The sequence below is a fragment of the Cupressus sempervirens genome, chromosome 8, assembly GCF_028749045.1.
Source record: "Cupressus sempervirens isolate cs-2001-9-10 chromosome 8, ASM2874904v1, whole genome shotgun sequence".
NCBI classification, from domain to species: domain Eukaryota; kingdom Viridiplantae; phylum Streptophyta; class Pinopsida; order Cupressales; family Cupressaceae; genus Cupressus; species Cupressus sempervirens.
Window position 1 is genome coordinate 519,261,026 of NC_143125.1, and position 15,364 is coordinate 519,276,389.

At 39.7% G+C, this 15,364-nt stretch overlaps 2 protein-coding genes across 6 annotated transcripts in view; one reads left to right on the forward strand and one right to left on the reverse strand.

The window, feature by feature from the left end:
• The window catches only part of LOC149543472 (uncharacterized), a 76,114-nt gene that overhangs the window by 1,743 nt on the left and 59,007 nt on the right, over positions 1-15,364 (forward strand). The gene's annotated exons all lie outside the window — the stretch shown is intronic.
• LOC149543473 (uncharacterized) lies at positions 1,412-10,507 on the reverse strand. Its single transcript, XM_089796541.1, has 4 exons — positions 10,357-10,507; positions 9,744-10,260; positions 3,447-3,567; positions 1,412-1,546 (listed from the first exon to the last, which is right to left on the reverse strand). The coding sequence occupies exons 1-4, from the start codon at positions 10,505-10,507 to the stop codon at positions 1,412-1,414; spliced, it is 924 nt and encodes a 307-aa protein (XP_089652667.1).

Consider the following 15,364-nt stretch of genomic DNA (forward strand, 5'->3'; position numbering starts at 1 on the left):
TACCGCCTGTACAGAGAACAACCATATTTTTAAGATGAGACAATCCTATTTGGAAGACAAACCGATCTTTAATGAATTAAGTGCCTTTTCAGCACGAGCAGACTGATTTGGATTAGAAAAAGCTGCTTATTTCTAGAAGCCTTGCAGTACTCCAAGGCAAAGATTCTTCCAAAATGCTCCGTTCTTGCTTTATCATCTCACAGCATTATTAAAGGCAAAGGTAAAGATTTTCTAAATGTTATATTGGCATACAAGACATTCCTTATGGACTTTCACGTACAAATTGTGCATCCAAAGACATAGAATAATGAATCTCATGGCCAACATCTAGAGTAATCAAGCATTACCAAATTTAGGCCTAGAATGGATTTTTTCTTACTTATTTCTTGGTATTTTGTCCTGCATTGCTTTACCATGTCCTAATTTCCTGAACAACACTTCTTTTTATTCCTTTTTTCTTTCTATAGTTAACTAAAATGTGTTTTTAAAATCCTATCTGCTTGGAATAACCTTACTCTCAAGTCTTGCCTGTTAATGGGCTTCCAAGGGCTAAACCTCCAGGCAGTGATAGGGCTAAGGTGACTTGGCAGGCGCCTCATAGGCAGTGTATCAAGATCAATTTCGGTGGGGATGCAAAAGTTAATCCTGGACCATCTGGGGCAGGGTTCTTGGCCAGAGATGAATGGGGAAATACCCTTGCTATTGGAACTAAGAAGCTCCCCAAGGCCACTAATAATGAGGCAGAATGTTTGACTGCAATCAATGCAATTTTGATGGCTAAGCGTTGGCAGGTTGGCAAGTTGCATTTGGAAGGCAATTCTCAGATTGTAATTAATGGAATATTTAAAGGCGAGACTGACACTTGGCACTTGAATAAACATAATTGAAGGATCAAGAGTTTGTTGGACTCCTTTGAGGAATTCAGGTGTCTCATGTGTTTTGTGAAGCTAATGTAGAAGTGGATAGACTATCTAATTTGGAGTGGGGGGTGCTAACCAGGCTATGTGTGATCTGTTTGAATTTTAATTGTAACCATTATTGTTATGAACTTATGTGTGTGGTGGCTTTGGGGATCTGGATAATCTTGCTTTTGGAGTGAAGAAGCTCCCTAAGGGCACTAATAATGAGGCAGAATGTTTGGCTGCAATAAATGCAATTTTGATGGCTAAGCTTTTGCAGGTTGGCAAGTTGCATTTGGAAGGCGATTCTTAGATTGTAATAATGGAGTTATTAAAGGTGAGACTGATAGTTGGCACTTGAATAAACATATCGAAGGATCAAATGTTTGTTGGGCTCATTTGAGGAATTTAGGATGTCTCATGTGCTTTGTGAAGCTAATGTAGAAGTGGATAGACTATCTAAATTTGGAGTGGGGGGTGCTAACTAGGCTACGAGTGATCTTTTTGAAGACCTACAGAACATTGTGTCTGCAAACCAGCTTCCAGTGTTCCATGGAGCAATTTCTATGAAGCACATGAGGGGTCTGTTCTGTTTTAATGGCGTGAAGAATTGGAACTGCATTTGCATCATCTTTAGAGATGAGTATCTAAAAACACAAACATTCAACCCAAAACCGTTTTGGACATCCTGTACTTGGTTTTGGCTTGGGCTTAGATTTTGAGGACGAGGGATTAGGTGAGAAAGGTGTTGATGTAATTAAATATTACTAATCACACTTTACTTAAGTTTACTTTGGACATGCATTTTCATATTAGTTGTCATGTAGACACCTACGAGTTGGCACTTTATTTGAGCACATGTTGTCTCGCACCTTTCTTTGTGTGATACACTTTTGTGTTCTCATCCTCTCATTGTTACACATACTTCAATGCATAATGGAGGATAACCCACCTTCGGTGGACGTGCTTATTTGTTATGTTGATGACTTGCATGACTCCTAATTATCTTGCATTGCCTATATATACATGCACATATACATTAATTGTATCCGAACATTGTATATCTGAATATCCATTATCATTTGATCATTATTGGGATTCTCATTTAATCATCATCTTGTCTCTCTTATGCTATCTCTTTAGCTTTTAGATCTTGGCATTACATTCATTGCCTTAGGCAATTTCTGATATGGTACCAGAGCCTGAGGCAGATTCTTACATGGTATCAGAGCCATAGGAGTGTTCATTTGTTAGCCATTCAAGAGCATCATTTTGCTTCATTTTGGAGGGCCACGATTCAGATTCGAGATATGTTAGAATATATGGTCCACCAATATAACTGAGAGAGGGGGGGGGGGGGGGGGGGTTGAATCAGTTATCCAACTATTATCACAATTATCAACCTTAATCAAACTTAACCATGTGAACAATATAATTAGAAACCACAACAAGATACTCATGCACAATAACTCCAGATATGTTAACTAGCGAAACCCTTGATCAGAGGGAAAACCGCGGTGGATGGTACCCACAAGATGATGTACTAATATAAATATTCCTTGTTAGAGGATGGACTCTGTTAGGAGTCTATAACAACATTTAGTACATATCAGTCCCTGTTAGGAGACTTTGAATCCCTGTTAGGAGATTCCAACCCTGTTAGGAGTTGTAGAAGGCAGATGGATCCACTGTTCAAACAACTTCAAGGGCAAGACCATTGAACCCACTGTCCAAATGGTCTTTGTATTATTCCTTGCAGAATAATAGATTTGAATTGTACTTCCTCTTTCTCTGTCCTGTCAACCAGACCTCTGCTCTTTCTGAACTTGATACCAGACCACGAATTCAGCATCTAATAATCCCTTGGATCGCTTACTCGCATTCATCGAATACTCTGCTTCTTTTTACGATTCACATTCAATACTTGATACACATCTTTACAAACAAGGAAAACATCTTCCCTTTATACCTTATCTTCAAAATAATTCTTTGAGTCGGCCTTGAGGCTTTCCCAATGAATTATAATAAGATAATTAATTAATTCGCAATTACAATAGCATTGTCGGCTCACAGTATATACAAAACTTCACACGTGTGACTTCAGGACTTGCGCACTTGCTGACATCACCATCAGAATGTCTTCTGTCACTGGCTGACTGCACATCACTAGATTATATCTCTGTTAGAAGATATAATAGGATCATCCACTTTGTCTCTGCACTGCTCTCGGTAAAACACGTATAGCTTTCATACATTTTCGACTTAGACTCTGCGCATTTAACCTCGTCATTAGGACACAAGCTAAAACATGTCCTTAAATGCACTTCACTTGTACATCAAGACTTTGTCCGTACAAATATGATCTCTGTCTGCTACTTTGCAAATCTTTACAGACTTACTGCTATGTTGACATCAATGACAAAAATAGTCATGAATGCAACATGTCAATACTCTCCAACGCTTAGGTTACTCCCCCAAAGGAATACCATCAGCATTCATGCTAACAGGATCAACATTTTTGGGAGAGCGTCTAGAGCAAGATCAGACCTCTCCATTGCGTCTTTGTGGCCGTTCCAGTGAATTTTGACTATAAATTTGCCTATATTTGGCAAAAGTCAATTTTGAAGCAACTTGTTTTTTTTTGCAACTTGAACTTGGGCAGCCCGATCTGCAAATTGACAGTACATTTGAATTTTTAAATTCAAAAAAATATTCAAATTTTTTATTCAGATTTGTAGATTTTCCATCTTTATTATTTTTTGGCAAAAAATCTTGGTCAATCGGCCCATTTTGTCAAATAACTTTGCTAGCTCAAAGAATATTCCCTATTTTGTCCCTACAACTTAAAGTGTTTAGAATATTCCTTTTGGGAGTTCACAAAGAATATTCCCCTACAATAGGATGTTTGTGGTAGGTGACCTCATTATGAAACAAGGTTATCACAATTCATATGGCAATGTGTGGATAATTAACGAAGAGAAAAACAAAAGTGGGATGCATGTGGGACCCCCCACCACATTTGCCACTATGCGGGCTTTTTTCCCCAAGTCGAGCTTGCTGTGTTTTCCCTCTTCAAAGTGTACCCACAACCCCTACCATTGCACTCGAGCCCAAGCTTGGCTACCTAGGTTGCCTTGCTCATCTCCATGGTGACAACAAGATGATCGCTTGAGCCAACTTCGAGTCCTCGAGAGATTCTTCACTCCAAGCACCAATGCAGCCTAAAATCTGGCTTAACTTCGATCTGCACACACATGAGTGCATATAAGCGCCGAACAATGATCCACTACCCACATGCGGACCTTGCACTTGTCCAAGTTTGGCATCAATCCATCGAGCATCCTTGGCATCATATCAATCTTCCCATTGCTCTCTGTGAAAATTCCGATTTGGAAATCACACTTAGTCACCATTGAACATCACAAGTCAACACTCCCAATCGAGCCCATGCTCCACACATTGCTTTGATTAATTATTCAGTGACACAAGGCCATCTAAGACTGAGATTGACGATCCAAGTAGAGGCATCCTATCTGCAAAGACATTGCCCAACTTAGCAATCCCCTTCACTGCTGATCTACTTGCCCATTGTGCTTTGATTTGGCAATGCGAATGCCTGAAACAGTCCTGCATTTTGTGGCATTCACGACATCATTTTGCAGTGATCAAATCCTAGTATTGCCTGGCACAATTACATCCACCGAGAGCCCGAGCTATGGTTTGTCGACCTGCCACATCGATCTGCAATTATTGGCAAAGCATTCATTGAGCATCCGTCATCTTTGGTCTGACTTTACTATCCAAACCAATGTTATGAGATTTTGATTAAGCAAATCTACATGTAGATCTAGCTCCCTGTTGTGAGATACACAGACCCTCTAATCTGACCTCTAATCCCACAATAGAACGAGGAAACCTCAGTTATCAAGGCTCCCTCAAACCCGTGCCTTTTCCTGGCCACAAGCGGGTGTTTTTGCATTGTGTTTTGTCTTTTCATCAGATTTTGCTTAGTCAGATCTAGTCATTGCTCAGTCAATAGAGCTATTTTTGTCACATATTCTGTTTGACTGTTTTAATTTTGGCATCCATCTGCACATCAAACAATTGTTTTCTATTTTTTCCTGTGACAGCCATAAAACTGTCAAATTTGATCTCAGAGATTGATGCTAGCATCACTAGTTTGAATTTTCCAGCCCTCACCATTTGCATTTTCCATTTGGCAGTCCAACTTTGCACAGTCATAACTTGGTCAAATAGACTCCATTGCGATGCATTTATTATTAGTTTGGCCTAAATTTCCTGAGCTTTTCAGTGATGCAGCTATTTTTTGATTTTGGTGGACAATTTTTTCAGAATTTGCAGATTTTGACGACTATACCTGTCTAATCCTTGATTTTGCAACTTTAGAAGATTCGTTTTGGCTCATACAAACACATTTTCCGGTGCCATTTTTTTGAAAGTATAATTTTTAGAGAGCAATCCATTTTTTCTATCATAGAATTGTCTTATTTGGATGAACATTTCATTTTCAACATTTGGTCTGTTTTGGCCTATTTGGTACTCGTACTTTGAGATCTTTTAGAGATCTTGTGTCCTAATTATATTGAGTTTGTTATTGCTTCATATTTGTTGTTGTAATAATCACAATCAGAAGTCCACTTTGGCCAAATAGAGCAAGTGGCAATTGTACTTGCACTGCATATGAAGTGCCAAAATCATTTATTTAGGGGGGATTCTTTGATTCATTGCATTCTAGGAGGTACATTATTGATGTAATAATGGAACCACATCCTACTACCATATAGTTAACTAGGGATAATTATGCATTATGGCCAAAAGGAATCACCACAAATTGTAGATGGCTTAATATCTTGCCCAATCTTTATAGACTCATACTTGAGCCAAAGACTTATTGTAAGCAATCATCTTGGTGGAGTAAAAATGAAAATATTTGTAGGAGTCTTTGTTCCTTTATCTATCATACGATCGAGGATACTCATTCCCCTCTCCTAGTTTGGAATACTATTTGGGAACATTTTGGAGATCTAGATATTCCTCTAGTACCAGCTTTATAGACCCATACTTGAGCCAAAGACTTATTGTAAGCAATCAGCTGGTGGAGGAAAAATGAACATATTTGTGCTTTAATTTGTAGGAGTCTCCATTCCTTTAGATATCATTTAGTCTATCGTACGACCGAGGTTACTCATTCCCCTCTCCTAGTTTGGAATACTATTCGGGAACATTTTGGAGATCTAGATATTCCTCCAGTACCAGCTGATCTAGTTGCAGATTGCCTCATTCCACTTGATGATACAAATAATATTTCCTATGATGATGACATATTAGAGTTCATCACAAGACTTGCATTCGAAGAGAGTCTTGATGATCGAAAGCCAAAAGTTGCAATTCCTACTCCTCCAGTTGAGATCACATCTACTGTTGTTCATGATGATACTTGCATGGATTTAGGTGATTTAGTGCAGCAAGACATTCTTTGTCTTCTAGTTATAGCTCCTTGGGATGACTCCTTGACAAACATTGCAAGTTTGTTTATGGAGTTCTACAGTGAGGATTTGTGAGACTGCATTGATGATATTCATCTTCTCTTTATTGAGGATGATCCTTCTTTAGTTGTTGTGAGGGAACACTCTTACCCTCATCCATTCTTCTTCACTTGATCATTCTTTTGACTTTGACATGATTGTGGATACTTTCTTACAATAGTTGCAGGAGGTCTCTTTCACTTTAGAGAAGACGATTAAGTCTTTGGAGATTGGTCTTCATGAGTCTCAAACTTCACTTGAGATGGCAAAGTGCATGGTTGATCCTATTCAGTTTCCTGAGACAACATACATCTTAAAAGTTCTTCCTATTGATTGGGGGAATATTCTTTCATGTACCTAGGGCACCTTTTCTTCCTAAAGGGAAGAACACCATTCAATTTTCTTCGTGCATCTTCTACATTGATTCAGGAGCATTTATCATGGGTGTAGATTTTACATAGAGGGGGGGCTTCTTTGCTTCTCTTTTGTCTTCCTCTTTTGAGGAGGCATCTTGGTCTTTGGAGTTTTATCCACATTCCTACATGGAGCAATTACCATTGGTTCCTTGTTTGTCACCTTCTTCTTTTGGGTTTGATCCTGATTGGTTTATGGAATCTTCATAAATCAAGGACATGGTGACACGTCTTCAGACTTCTGAGACCTCATACTTCATTTGGATCCCCTTTTCCTCTTCCTATCCACAATAGGAAGGCTTGTTGCATTCGTACTTGGTGTATCTTCTTTCCAAGGGGAGAAATGTTGTTTGTAGACATTGAACCACCTTTTCTCTTCAAGCACTTGCCATACTTATAGGATATTATTCACTATAGGGGGGATACCATTTCTCCATGTTTCCTTCCTATGGAGGGATTCTATATTGTATATGCATGATGTATGTCATAATGGGCGGTCAAGATTACTCCTTCCATTCATGCATCTTGCTTTTCTTTTTTAACTGTCTCTTTGGGGGAGGGTTTTTCCAACAAGGTTTTCCCTCTTTCTCCGCTTTATGAGAGATTGCATTGCATATCTTTTGCACTTGTAGTTTGTACATGGGTACCTAACATGGCCTAGTAGTTGGGACCCACCTTCTATTTTTATCTAGCTTTTGTAAGCTTAAGTGCATTCCCTTAAGTTGCACTTAAGGAGGGGGGGGGGGGGGTGTCTTGGTGTAACTAGATATTACTAATTACACCTAACTTAGGTTTCCTTACGATAGTGCATTTTCAATATTAGTTGTCATGTAGACACCTACGAGTTTGTACTTCATTTGAGCACATGTTGTCTCACACCTCTCTTTGTGTGATACACCTTTCTGTTCTTATCCTCTCATTGTTGCACATACATTCATGCACAATGGAGGATAATCCACCTTTGGTGGACGTGTGGTTAGTTCTTTTGCTTATCACTTGCATGACTCCTAGTTATCTTGCATTACCTATATATTCAGTTATATCTACATGTATTGTATCTAAACATTGGATATCTGAATATCCATTATCATTTGATCATAATTGATTCTCATTTAATTATCATCTTGTCTCTCTTGTGCTATACCTCGAGTTTCTAGATGTTGGCATCGCATTCATTGCCTTAGGCAAATTCTTACAAAAGGTAATGTGGATATGCGTGGAGCCGCAGTGGGCCGAGGGTGAGGAGGACATTGTGAATTGAGCCGAGCCAGGTGTTGGTGTTCACGTTGATTTTGTGGAGCTTGTCCAAGTTGGTCCAGGCATAGATTGATGGTGTGCGTGAGGAGTGGATGTGGCCTTTTCTGTACATTCAGCAGTTTGAGGACGTGCAGGAAGAAATGGAGCACAAGTGTTGCTGAAAGATGAAGTCCACCCCAATCAGAGGGGCCATTGTTTTGGGTGCGTCGAGTTCTGCAGCATTGAGGGTGCCACATGGGAAGGCAGGCATGAAGGGCAAATGAGGAGGGATGTTCATCCCAAATCTGTTAAAGGACACGTGTGGGTGGTTCTTGTAATGTTTTGAATTTGGTTGTTTTAGTTTGTTTCCTAGGGTATTCCCAATTGTGGTAGTATGGCTGTCTTTTGCCGTATGTAGTTTTTTCATGCAGTTTTTCATGGTGTTTGTAGGGTCAATTTCTTTGGCAAGGGTAGGTGGATAACTGAAGTGGAATCATCCATTCAGTGGAATTTGTAAACTTTTTGTAATCTTTATTTGGATATTAATAGAGGAAACCTTATTACTGATAAAAAGCCCCTTACTCTCAAGTCTCTGATCACACTCATCTTTCTCTTATGTCAAGATACCTTCAAATGATTTGTATTGCTTGTATTATGCAAGTATCAAAGTGGACATGCAATTGGAGGTGTGGCATAATGGATTAACAATCATTTTCCTTATTTGTAAAATAGTCAAAATGAAAAGACAACGATTCAGTAGATTTATGAAGTACAATTCCAATTCATTGCGTTGTTATAGAGATCAAATTATTATAATGGAGGGTGGTTGTCTTTAAGAAATACCTGCTAGTAACAAAAAGAAGAACAGTAACTCAATGGTGTTGTGCTTTTATTTGTCACTTGAAGTGATGGAAAAATGGTTAGGTTTTTTGAATTCCAGCATTATCTTATCATGTTTCTTTTGTATACTGTTGAGTTTTATGCTCCTCATCAAGTGGCGAAGAATTTTAAATTTTTTGCTTTGACATCCCGCTCAGTTCCATGATCCTGTCAGTGCTGTGGAATCTTTATTGTTTGAGACAGGCTGCAGTGTTAATAAACCAATTTTTGCGCTCTCCTCTTAAAGGTTTAGCATGTTTTTCCTAAGATTATAATAGAGGTCAAATTTCTCATAGCAACAGACAAACCATAGTTGGAAAACTCGCCAAATGCAAAAACTCGCCAAGCCCCCCAAAAGTTTAATCGGGAAAAACTCGACGATTTAAAAAAAAAACTCGGGAAAAATTCGGGAACCTAAAAAGCCGCTGAAATTTAATTAAAAATACATTTATTTTGCAAAATTTAATGAGAAGATGAATCTAATAAGTTAATTAAAGACAAGACAAAAGAAAGAAACAAAGTTTAGATATATATAAATGCATAATGCGTACAAAATTGCATTCTCATGCAGAATGCTCATGGTAGGAAGCAAAATAGTAAATTACTAAATAGTTTCAATCTGTCAAACTAGAAGTAAATACTAAAAGTCTAAATACATCAATACAATGTCAATCACATCTTCTTCTTTCCACTTGCACTAGCAGGAAAGCGAGGGGGTTCTAGTCCTAGAAGAAGTGGCCCGCACTGGGATAGGGCGTGAGCTGCGTGACTGTGAACTCTGTGGCTGTGCCCCCTCGCTCGACGTCCCTATTGATTGGCTTGGCGTCTTAGAAGAGGATGCATCTCCTCCTAATGGTAATGCCTGATCCTCGCCTGAATCATCATCATCCTCGTCCTCATCCTCAATGTCATCCATAGTGAACTGAAAATCAGTGTTAGCCTCCCCCTCCATGGCCTGCCTCTCCAAATCAGCGATCTCATCTAGTGTAAACAATGGACTTGGCTCCTGTGCTGTCCAATCAGAATAAGGATCTATCTCATCTAGATCAAGCGGACCAGGTAGTTCTAAGAGCTGTGCCTTTTTTATGCGCAACTTAAGATTATAGTGCACATAAACAAGATCATTAAGCCGTTTTTGAGTCATTCTGTTTCTTTTCTTTGTATGGATGGACTCAAATAAGCTCCAATTGCGCTCACAATGGGATGAGCTACAAGGTTGGGATAGGACTCTGAGAGGAAATTTCCTTAAATTGGGGGTATTGCCACCCCAACTTGCCCACCAAGCATCTGCAAAACAAAATTAAAAAAGATATAAAGCAATAAAAAAAAAAATCAGAAGCACAACTTATCAATTAGCAAAAGTTTTAAAGTTTGATGCTTTACTTGGTGCTTGAGTAGATCTTGCTCTCTTTGCTAGCATAGAAGAGAACAAAGGACCCCTTGATTCCACATAGATTTGTTGTTCGGTCACAATAAGGTCTCTCTCCTCTTCACTTGATATCATTCTCTCAATGCATTTAGAGAGAACTTCCATGACCTCTCCATTAGAATCTGAGTAGGAATCATCAGCCCTAAAACAAATGGAAAATGATATCAAGTCTTACTACACAACTTTAAAAAGTAAAGTAAAATAAAGACTTATTAAAATTCCAACTTCAAGGACAATCAATTATCATAGTACCTGAATTTGGGATTGAAGAAGTAGCCTGCTGCATGAATAGGTTGGTGGAGCATATTGTTCCACCTCCTATCAATTATTTCCCAAATGGGGTCAAATCTGAGACTGTCCCCGTGATAGTAACTTCTAACAGCCTCTTTCGCCCTATCCATGGCCTCATAAAGACTTCCCATTGGGGATTGCTGCCCATCACATGTGCGCAAGACTAGAACCAAGGGTAGAGACATCTACATTTGAAATTTGAAAAATACAAATTAGTTAATAACATAGTAAGTTATGAATTGATAATGAAACTTGAATAAACTAAAAATATAATGAAGTTACCTCCACAATCTCCTTAGCCTTTGCAAAAAAGCTATCATCAAAGACTATTCGTGCCACAGCCTCTCCTTCGGGCTTCTTTGAGTAAGGTGAAGCAACCTAATCAGCACATACAAACATTTGCTTCAAAGCCAATATGTGGTCAAGAATACTTTGCAACGTCAAGAAGACCGTTGCAAACCTTGTCATAGCAGGCCTCATCAAATCTTTGCCTTTAGTGGCTTTTCTCATCAAACTGAGAACCCATGGGTGATTATAGATATATTTCGTGACTCGCCTAGCATCTTCCACAACTGGACTCACCCAATCAAGTTTTCCTATGTCCTCCAAAAGAAGGTCAAGGACATGTGCTGCACAAGGTGACCACAAAGTGTGGGATGCCTCTCTTGGAGGATTCTACCTAAAAGATTAGCAAAAAATCAATAATCAGTAACAAACTTTCCATATTTAGTATTTACAAATTACATCAAATCTAAATTGAATAATACCATAGCATTACATTCATGATTCATATTGATTCAAATATAAAAAATTAAATCTACCTGCTGCCACATATGCTGCTGCATTATCTGTGATTATTTGCACCACATTCTCTATTCCCACTTCCATGACAACATTCTCCAACATTAAAGCCAATGTGGCTGCATTTTTCACTTTGTTGGAGGCATCGACAGATTTCCAAAACACCACATCATCTTTGCAAGCAATCAAGAAGTTAATAATGGTTCTACTTCTTCCATCTGTCCACCCATCAGATAAAATGGTGCAACCATACTTCTTCCACTCTTTCTTTTGGTCTTCTATCAACAATGTTGCCCCACCAACCGCTTTGTCAAGCAACCTACAAAATTTAGGTGTAATATTAAATAAAGTGTAAGTGTTAGTAAAAAATTAGGAAATAAGTTATAACAATTAAGATTTAAAATATAACAATGAATTAAAGTGAATCACAATTATTTACAATTACTAAATAGTAAAATACTAACCTTCCACTCATATCCTTGCGATTAGGCGGCTTGTACCCTTTGCCTGATATTGTCATTGCATTCACCATATTGACCCAATAGGGACTATCAGCGGCATTCATTGAGATATTGTTGAAAAACCAAAAATCAGCTGCTGCAATATCAGTTTGCTCATGCACCTCCTTAAACCATGCAGTGCCCTCTAATGATGGCTGTGCTCCAGGTGTGTTCCTGGGCACAAAATAACCACCTATCCCTGATGGGGATCCGGATGGTGATGATGAAGAAGTAGGAGATGTAGAAGAAGTGGAACTGGTAAAAGAGAAATTTTGTTTGCGGATCCGTGGGCCACGAAGAGATCCTGGTATGTTCTCAAGTGCTTCTTCTTCCTCTTGCATATCAAAAGGAGCTCCTTCAGATTCAGCTATGGCTGCCCTCATAGCTAATTTTGCCCTCTCCCTATTTAATTTTTTCTCTTCAGCAGCTGCAAGTAGGGCATGGATGAATCTTTTTTCTTCATCAGTTACCTTGAGACAAGGATTTGAGTCATATTTCTTTATGCTTGCAAGGTGGTATTTGAGGCGGTTTATGCCTCCAGAAATAATTCTCTCACAGGGAATGCATATCACCTTCCCAATATCATTTGGACTTGGAGCTTCATAAGCATACCGCCATGCCTTATCTCTTGCATTTTTAGGCCGAGTACCTATATATCCAGATGGGCATGGTGTTTGTGGCCACTCTTCTTGCTGGTTTGTCATGTTTTCTTAATGCTTGTCCGCTGCCCTACACATAAATAATTAAATTTATAGAAAAACGAATAAACAAAGTTAGAACTTAGAGTTAGAACTTAGAAGCTAGAAGTTTAGAACAACTAGGGCTTCAACTTTCAAATGATTTGAAATCATTTACAAACAACAACAAAAACAATAAAAGCTTTGCTTAAAACTATAAAAAGTTTTCAAACAATGATAAGATGAACATACCTGGAAAGAAATTTCTCTTCTAAATTCGGTTAGAATCCTCCAAAATCCACTCCAATCTGCCTTTAATCACTTGCAATCAGCTAAAACCTTCTTTGCTCCACACAAATGAAAGAAACAATGCAAAAAAAATGCATTTTGACCTATTTAGGCGTCATTGGCCGTGGGTTCCCTGAACCGCGAGTTTTTTACATTAACTCGCCGAGTTTTTGACTAAAACTCGCCGATTAATCGGCGAGTTTTTGGACTCATGCCGAGTTTTTTGACAGGCGAGTTTTTGGGCGATTTACTCGCCGTCCCAAAATACTCGGCGAGTGTTTAAAACTCGCCGAGTAACCGGCGAGTCTTCCATCTATGAGACAAACTAACAACTAACAAATTTGATCGTAATTACATGCCAATGCGACAGTTTTATGAGACACCACCATTCTGAGGGTTCATGTTATCATCGCTTCTCTCTCTTTTTAATTTTCTGGAGTGGTTGATTTAAAAAAAAAACTTAGAAATTTATCTCAATTAAGCTTCGCCTACTCTCCAAAATACATCTTTTAGATTGCTTTTCTGATCCACTCCACCTCTTTATGCATCAAATTGATATATATTGTTGATGATCAACGACTAACAAAAGGAACCTGTAAACTGACATAAATTAAATTTTTAAAATCAAGTTATTGTGTGTTGAAACCCAAGACTGATTAATGGCTCTGTTACCACTGGAATCAAGTGAACTTTGAAAATTCTGAAAAAATGACTGTTATATCTGTGAATAAAAGCAATTAAAAACCAATGAAACAAATTACGTTCTCACCTAACACCCATCTTATATATACGACTGTCAAATCTTAAGGTGATTTAATTCTTAATGAAGAGATAAACCAATCTTTTATGAATTAATTGTCTAACCAAGATCACACTTGCTTGCCCCATTCTTACATTACCCTCTTGCAACATTTGTTTACCATATAGGTAAAGAAATCAATGCATACAGACAATGATCATGAATAGCAGAATAATATTCGCAATAGCAAGTGAATGATGATTTACAAAGATCCTAGACGGGATATAAATACTACCGCCGAACCTTCCCGAAGAGGTCCGTTGGCCACAATTATTCTATCCGCTACAAACTATTTACCGACGACGTCGGCTACAGAATACAGAAACATCGCCGGACCGTCGGCTACAGAATACAGAAACACCAACGGACCGTTGGCTACAGAATACCGAAACATCGCTGGACCGTCGGCTACCGAATACAAAATACCGTCGGGACCATCCAGTCGGCTAACACCATCCCCCTCAAAAAAACAGTCGTCTCCTGACGACTAACAAAATTAGGAGACAACTTACAGACCACAGAAGAAATACTAGAGAGAAGGGGGTGTCCTAGAAGTGTGCTGCTGGCAACGTAACTCGTACACCTGCTTAGTCTGGATGCGAAGATCTGTCTGAACTTGAGAATTAACTTCGACGGCCTCCTTTAAAAGAAGCGCCGCATCCATGGCCTGCGTCCTAGCTGACTGCATCTTGTGCTCAGCCGTATCCTTATCTCGAACTGTTGCCTCCATACCTTGCTTAGCTGCATCTCTCTCCTGCACCGTTGCTGCCAAATCTGCTAGTAGTGCTGCCCGCTCTGTGGCCCATGCTGGCTGCTAGTCGGCCAAGTCGGCGGCTAGCTTCTGTCTAGCCTCAGTCTTAGCTGCCAATGATCGCTCTGCTGCAACCTTGTTCGCCTCCGCACGCTGACGACCGTAGTAAACATCTTTGTACAATCCCACAATCTCATGTGCCAGCTTCATCATAGGGGTGTCGCTGGGTCCCAACTCCGGCTCAGTGGCCCAATCTGCCAACATCTCAGCTGTCTCCGTTGCCGGCCAGCCCTTGTCTATAAAGCAAGTCTGAAATCGCCGAGGACAAATCCCACAGATATACGCTTTGATCAAGTGCCACTCCCTCCGTCGAGTCAGGGCTTGAATTGCCACATCGTGTCCCTTCTTCAATGTCGACTTCATAGTCCTGAGGTAATCCTGGCACCTGTCCTCATCTGACCCATAGTCCTCCTTGGCGAAGGCCTCCAATGACCATTCCGCATCACTGTTTTCCTCATCAGCGGGAGCCATGCCCACATCCGGTGCCGCCTTCTTTGCTGTTGGCGCAACCACGGCATGTGGCATTCCCTCCTCCTGAAGCTGAGGCTCTGGTACTACTAGCCATGTTTCTGAACGCCTAGGAGACTGAATGGACGGACCTCGCTTGGCAGGAGTGAGTTGGAACTGCTACCTTAGAAACTCACTAGCTCTATCCATCACCCCCGGTTGGTCGACTTGTGCAAGCTCCATGTTCGTCTCCGGTACTGGCTGGGCTGACTCGGCCTCTGCTAAAAAGGATGATGAAACGGTGACCACTGCATCACAATCAATGACCTCCAACCGAATCTGCGGCTT

Excerpts from the sequence above, each read along its gene's own strand:
- LOC149543473 (XM_089796541.1), bottom strand. The coding sequence starts at position 10,507 with ATGGAAGTTCTCTCTAAATGCATTGAGAGAATGATATCAAGTGAAGAG. Across the intron at positions 10,261-10,356 it reads AAGATCTACTCAAGCACCAA|ATGCTTGGTGGGCAAGTTGG; the intron begins GTAAAGCATCAA and ends TTTGTTTTGCAG. Across the intron at positions 1,547-3,446 it reads CACAAAGACGCAATGGAGAG|ATACTCATCTCTAAAGATGA; the intron begins GTCTGATCTTGC and ends TTGTGTTTTTAG.